The sequence below is a fragment of the Nymphaea colorata genome, chromosome 9 (genome assembly GCF_008831285.2).
Source record: "Nymphaea colorata isolate Beijing-Zhang1983 chromosome 9, ASM883128v2, whole genome shotgun sequence".
In the NCBI taxonomy this organism is placed as follows: Eukaryota; Viridiplantae; Streptophyta; class Magnoliopsida; order Nymphaeales; family Nymphaeaceae; genus Nymphaea; species Nymphaea colorata.
In genome coordinates, this window is record NC_045146.1 from 3477016 (window position 1) to 3483666 (window position 6651).

The 6651-nt window shown below is 41.1% G+C and overlaps 1 protein-coding gene across 1 annotated transcript; it reads left to right on the forward strand.

The window, feature by feature from the left end:
• The first annotated feature begins 1102 nt into the window (after nucleotides 1-1102).
• Nucleotides 1103-5301, forward strand: LOC116261168 (uncharacterized). The gene is made up of 5 exons (XM_031639799.2): nucleotides 1103-1241; nucleotides 1606-2736; nucleotides 3674-4738; nucleotides 4832-4942; nucleotides 5034-5301. The coding sequence occupies exons 2-4, from the start codon at nucleotides 1606-1608 to the stop codon at nucleotides 4868-4870; spliced, it is 2235 nt and encodes a 744-aa protein (XP_031495659.1). The 5' UTR covers nucleotides 1103-1241; the 3' UTR covers nucleotides 4871-4942; nucleotides 5034-5301.
• The last annotated feature ends 1350 nt before the right edge of the window (nucleotides 5302-6651 follow it).

Consider the following 6651-nt stretch of genomic DNA (forward strand, 5'->3'; position numbering starts at 1 on the left):
ATGTATTAAATTTGTGAAGCACTAGATCCGGTTCAAACTCTGTGAAAAGAGCAAAACAATTTGAGGATATGGAAAGACGTAAACGGTAATTGGTTTTGGATCTAAATAGATAAAATCCAGTTCCTTTTCAGACCGGGTGCATTCTTTGAAACACACGCGATCCTTTAGACTTGCTTGCACTCAACTTAGATCCAGATCCAATTTTTATGGTCCCAATGGGCTAAGTTGCACAAGTTAGACGCTGGATGACTTGGATCGCTTTTGCCAAAGTAAATTCCTATCTTTACTCGCTAGTGATAAGGCAAAGGAAACCGAAAGTAGAGCAGAAAAAGAAAGGAAAAACTTGCATTATTTGGATCCAGATCAGGTCCACCTTGTGCTCGGGTCCAACTAAAAATTGGATCAAGTCATGGTAGATATTTGAACAGACTATTTTATCGTGATCTGTAAGTTCTTTGTATTTTTAAAACATTAGTGCTATAACCTTTTTAACGGCTTTCTTATATTTTAAAAACAGTAACGTTTTAAATATATCTCCAAACATTGTTCATGATATTGGTCATATTAATTAATCCTTGATCACATAAATTTATATTAAAAACAATAAGATAAATTACATTAATTGAAAATTAGAACAACTTCAACCTCTTATCCATTTCCCCAAAAAAAAAAAAGGAAAAAAAAGTGAGAAAAACAAATCACGATATTTCCAAATATTTCTTGAAAGAATGGCACAAAGGGGATGTTGTGAAAGAGCTTTTTTCTTTTGTTTACTAATATTTCTTATGTTTCCTCCAAGCAAAAATAAAAGTTTATCTTTAATTTCAAAACATATGGTATTTTAACGAGAGAAAAAAAAGTTTGTATTTGGGATCGAATTTGGATCAACCAAATGCATGAAGAATCCAATTTCTGAAATTCGATGAAGCCAAAAAAAGTAGGACATCCGTCTCCTGGATTCGATCCATTTCCATCTGATTGGGAATCCGATTCATTAACGAACCGGTACACCTAAAAGGGCAAGGCCACTCCACCCGCGGTCTCCCGCAGGCAAATGCAGGGGCATAAAGATAATTTACTTGGAATGGGGAGGAACAAGACGGCGCAGAAGCTCAAGTCCACTCTGGCGCGAGAGACGCTCAAGAAGCGTATCATAGAAAGTGACGTCACCAGCTTCTCCTTCTTCCGCTATTATCTATTCATCTCTCCCCCTTGAGTCTTGATCTGGATCCCGCCGTTAGGTACTCTCTTCTCCTGATTCTTTTCTGATCATGTTTTTTTTTTTCTTATCCTCTTGAATTCAATGCGCTTTTCATTGATCTGTTCATGTTTTCGCTTTTTCCCTGTCCCTTTCCTCCGATCCTTCTGCTCTATCTCTGTGTTTCGTTCATCATGTGTTCTGTTGCTTTTGCTCGGTTTTTTTTGTTCATTTTGATTATGATATTGTACGGGTGAAAACTTTTTGTTGAATTTCCGTTTTGGTTTGGTTCTTGGTTTCTTTTTATGCGTGTTCATGCTTTCTTTCATCTGTTGGTTGCTTGCGGAAGCTAGTTGCTGGAGAATTAAAGTTTTGGGTGTGCTCTGTTTTTCCTTTTGGTTGGGCAGATGGAGGAGAAACAGTTGGATTTCAATGCCCCGCTTCTTTCTGTGAGGAGATTCACTGCTGCTGCTGCTGCTGCTGCCGCTGCCGCTGCCGCTGCTTCTGCGTCGAGTAAAGGAGATGAGGGGAGGCGAAAGTGGTCAGGGTCGTCTGCGCCAGCCGCCGTGAAGGAGGTGTCCCCGCCGGTTTATAAGAGCGACTTAATTTCGGGCCCGGTGAGGAATCCCGGCACCGTTCCGTTTGTCTGGGAGTCTGTTCCTGGGAGGCGAAAGAATGTCCCGATGGAAGGTCCTGTATCGAAACCTAATTCTGACGGCAGATTGCAGGAAGAGCCGCCTGCTGCGCCAAGACTGCCGCCTGGAAAGGTGGTTGATGGTGACAGGGAGCGGGGAGAGACGCTCGAGGATGATAATCGGGAAACTGGTAAGGTGAGTTGGTTGCAGACTGACGATGCCGTAGAATCGGTAAGCTCAGATAGGGCAGTGGTTGCTCCTATGGATGTTTTGGCCCAGAATTCGGTTTACAAGGCTTGTGTTAGTTCTTGTTTGGAGGAGAAGGAGAAGATGAAGGGCAATTTGAAAGAGGAAGAAGATGACTATGATGCATATTCAGATGCGTTGGACAGGCTGTCAATGGCTGAATTGAGTTTGTTCAATGGTAGTGTTAGCGATCTGAGCGTTTTGGATGGACAGGAGTTGGAGAAAATTGGAAATTCTGACCTGCAGGGCCGGAGTTTCATGATGGAAAGGTTCTTACCAGCCGCCAAAGCAATGGCTAACGAAACACCAAAACACGTTCCCAGAAAACAACACTTGGCCAGTGAACCAGTGAGGCAGGTGAACAAGTTTCGCGCGGAAGAAGATTCATCACCTTACCAAAAGAAACCTTCCCTTATGCATCAATTAGCTCTAGAAGCTGAGGAAGAAGATGCGGATGATGAGGACGACGAAGATCCAGGGGATTTAATGGCCAAATCTTGTGGTTTGATCCCTTGGAGCTTGAGGAGTTCGTTGTGTCCTACGAATCCTTTGATGCATGACCGGAGGGAGAGATCGAAGAAGCAAACGCCCTTCAATTTTGTTTCTCGGAAGGGTGCTAAAAGTAATGACAGCGGATCTTACAGTGGAAGTGACGAGGTATGCTCCTACCACTATGTTCTTGTGTTGGTTTGCGTCATGAAAGATAATGCTTACCCTCCGGTAGTGGTGTATTGATAATGCAAAAATCATGTGGGAAAGAGTCATGATGTCCCGTTTGGTTCCACCTCTAATAGCGACATCCAAGAATAAAACAGAAAATCACGGATAGATATATAAACTGTGAGGGTATGGCTTTGGATTTTCTTGTATTTGTCTCTGCCTAATTCAAACGCATCCGATTTCCAATGTGTTTAAATTGTTCCAACCTTGTCTTTTTTGCGTCTATAATATGGGGATCGGCAACAATGGCCCCTTGTAAATAGACATGGATAATAATGGTTCCAACTTATTCTTGGATTTGTCACCTGGTCTCTGCACTCTGTGTCAACCGTAAGTTCAGGCTTGACGTTTGTAACCTCCTTTGTAGCCAACTTCCAAGATATTTCTCCAACTACTTTTCTACTGTCTTTTCTTGATTTTTAGCTGTTCTATACTTTTAAGTAAGCCAGGGGATAATCTACGACTGTGAATTTTCTCTTTTGATGAAGTTGAACGGTTCCCATTTCAAATTAGTGGATTTTTCTGTTATCCTGCAACTTGATTTAATCCTTGGTCAACTCTGTTTATGCTGTCCATAGTCTACTGTGGTCGACGATAGATTAGAAGTTCACAAGATTTGCCCGTTTTAACTATGCAATAGCATGTCATTTCTTTGCTTCATCGGTGATGCTTTGGAAATCGTTGTTTATCTTGGTCTCAATTCGGGCAGATGTAAGATCAAAGTTCATTATATATGTCGACTGATTCTAACTTTTAGTTGGGTCTCCATAATCTGACACATAGGTGTGTGAAAAAGATACAGGGACGGCCATTTTCATAAGGTTCCAGCATACTTTTATTGAGCCCTTATCTCTGTAATTCTATTTTACTGCAGCTGACGTGGGAAGCTGTATATAAGAATAAGTTGATCCGCAACGTTCTTGCCCTTGGAGTTCACGATGGTGGAAGCAAGTTGAGTGAGTCCAATAGTTCTCCTTCAGTGTATGAAGACACTACGAACAACTGGAGTGATTCACAAACACCTGATGAATCAGTATCCTGTAGGCGTTCACTAGGTGGAATATCACCTTATAGAAATGAAGCAACCAATTCTCCTTTCCGTGAAGGTTCAGGTTTCCTGGGTATTCCTAAATCAAGAAAGAGTTATAGTTCTGATAGCTTAGAGATGAACATAAGAGGGCTGGAAGCAAGGACAAATGCATCCAAATGCCGAAGCAAGGGAACATCAGGTTCAATGAGTCCAGCAATTGAAAAGACTGTATATATTGATCCTATAAGTTCAGTGGGGATGGCAGATGCAAAATTCAACCAAGTGGAGATTAGGGATGTAAATCATATCATGGAAAAGGAACCAGATACTTCGGTCAGAGAAATGCAGAAACAAGTGAAATTATTGCCAGAGTCTTACACTGGAATGGGTGACGTGGATATAGATATGACTGATGAAAAGGAATTAAGGAACTCCAATTCTGCAAAATCCGTTGAAGCTGGTCTGCTTCCTGGCACTGGACAGCTATCATGTGTCTATACTTCACATGGTAATGGTAGCGAGTATGGGGCTCTCATGCATGACAATGACACTGTTCTCAAGCAATCTAGGTCTTCAAACCCACTGGTGGAGGAGGTTAATGGTGGGGCAAGTGGTTTAGATACAGACTTCCCAAGGCAGCAAATGACTGGGAACATGGAGCCTTTAGAAGCAGATACCGAGGGAAATTCTTCTTTTTCTCATCCTCTACTGCCACCACCATTGCCCAAATCTCCATCTGAATCCTGGCTATTTCGTGCATTGCCTACTGTTCCAACGCAAAATCCCTCTTCTATGTCATTTCTCCAAAACCGTAGAAAGAAAAATTTCACAAAGACACCTGCTGATCCTAAATGGGAAACAATCATCAAATCTACAAATGTTTATCATGGACATCTACGCTATTCTGAGGTAATAAATTTTCTACATTAATCAATAAGCTGAACTTCCTGGGTTTTGCCTCTGAATTCTGCCGAATGTCCTGACTTCCCTCTATGGTTACAGGAACTAGTTCAGGCTTTACCCCATCAAACAGAAAAATGAGATGGTACATCCTGACGACTTGCTTGCTGAGAGTCCCTTATTGTCAGCATCACTATCTTGGTGTCGCTAATGGTATGAGAGCACGTTCTCACATTTGGGGTTCTACTTGTATTTTGGTCATGAAAACTGCTCCATCTGATCTTAAGATTTCTGTGAAATGCAGAATATCTAGGTATAGGCTCTACACTCCAACAGAGATATAAGCACAAAAGAAAGCTAACATGGTTCTCTGGCTCGTCCGTGATGAATCAATGTGAAGTTCCACCTGTCTTCAGTTTGTTAAATCCTGTATTATTTCATTCTTTGTCCGTCAGGCTATTTGACTCTTGTATTGCCAATTTCTTACTGAAATAAAGCCAGGCAGCTGGCTTGTTATGTAAATAGAACTGTAATGGTGATCAAATAATGGCTTCACTTAGAGCTTCAGTATATCCTCCGAGCAGTGTTGCTTTCCCTCATTATCGTGCAGCAACGTGGTCCACCAAGCGTTGATAACTCTTTAAGTGATGCACGAAACCATCAGGTAGCTTGAGTGTTTACCTCATGATTTTGAAAGCATAACCGCACTTCTTAACTAATACTAGACCACATGGTCACAATGTATTGGTTTGAGGGACATCAAACTAGCAATTGCTAATGCAGGTACTTGTATTTATTTGTAGTCTTGAACGACTCTGAGAGTTGGATCTTTCAGAAAATACAGAGGATGTTTTACATAGTTCCCCTTGTTCGCCATGTCAATTCAGTTCAATTATTTGAAGGCTTGAACGACTCTGAAAGCTGGATCTTTCATATAACAGAGGATCTTTTACACAGTTCCCCTTGTTTGCCATCCCAATTCGGTTTAGTTCTTTGAAGTCTTGAACGGCTATGAGAACTGGAACTTTTCGGGAAATGCAGAGGATCTTTTACATAGTTCATCTAGTTTGCCATCTCAATTTAGTTCAACCTGTTCAAAAAAATTGGTTGAATTGTTGTGAATTAGGTTTTGATGGCTGCAAAATCTCTTCCCTCGTATCAAACAATTTTCTAGCCTTATCTCAAGTTGCAATCGTAGACTTTAGCAAATTAAATGGGGGCGATACCCTAAACAGGCCAAAGCCCCTTCATTTCCCCCCTACTCTTGGGGTTTCGGGCTGGAACAGGAAGAGATTAATGAACAAAATCTTACAAAAACCATTACTGTTGTCTTAGGGGTCTCCGATCTGAAACTGATGAAGGGGGTGAAGCCATACAGTGGAGCATTTTTCTCTAGGTGCATAGGAAGCTCTTTCCATGGCAGAGGTTACTGAAACTAATAAATTTTAAACCATAAATTTTGAACTTGGAATTCCCAGGACGCCCTACCACCCTCCGTAACTCATTTCCATCTCCTATGAACCTGCCTGTCTGTCTCTGTTCAATCACAACTGTACCTCCTCCCGGCTATACGCACTGCTTTTTCGTTTTTCCCTCCTACATAGGTAGTTAAAATGAAACTTTAATATATTAATGTATAAGGTGTTGTATATAGATTAAAAAATTTTAGGAAACGCCCTCTGTTTTACAAACTTTTGTGGGTAGGTGCCTGCAAAATGTGCAAGAAGAAATTACTATTGTGGTGTTTGGTATTGTTTAAGATCGTAAAACTGGTGTACAAGCACGTACAATGCACATATCTTTGGCTAAGCAAGCTTAGGCTTGAGAGTAGTTTGAACTTTTTTGATTTGTCAAATGAGATTCGCTTATAATCTTCAGTTATACACCTGAAAAATTGTCTCCTTGAGCTGACCCTCTGAATA

Excerpts from the sequence above, each read along its gene's own strand:
- LOC116261168 (XM_031639799.2), top strand. The coding sequence starts at position 1,606 with ATGGAGGAGAAACAGTTGGATTTCAATGCCCCGCTTCTTTCTGTGAGG. Across the intron at positions 2,737-3,673 it reads CTTACAGTGGAAGTGACGAG|CTGACGTGGGAAGCTGTATA; the intron begins GTATGCTCCTAC and ends ATTTTACTGCAG. Across the intron at positions 4,739-4,831 it reads GACATCTACGCTATTCTGAG|GAACTAGTTCAGGCTTTACC; the intron begins GTAATAAATTTT and ends CTATGGTTACAG.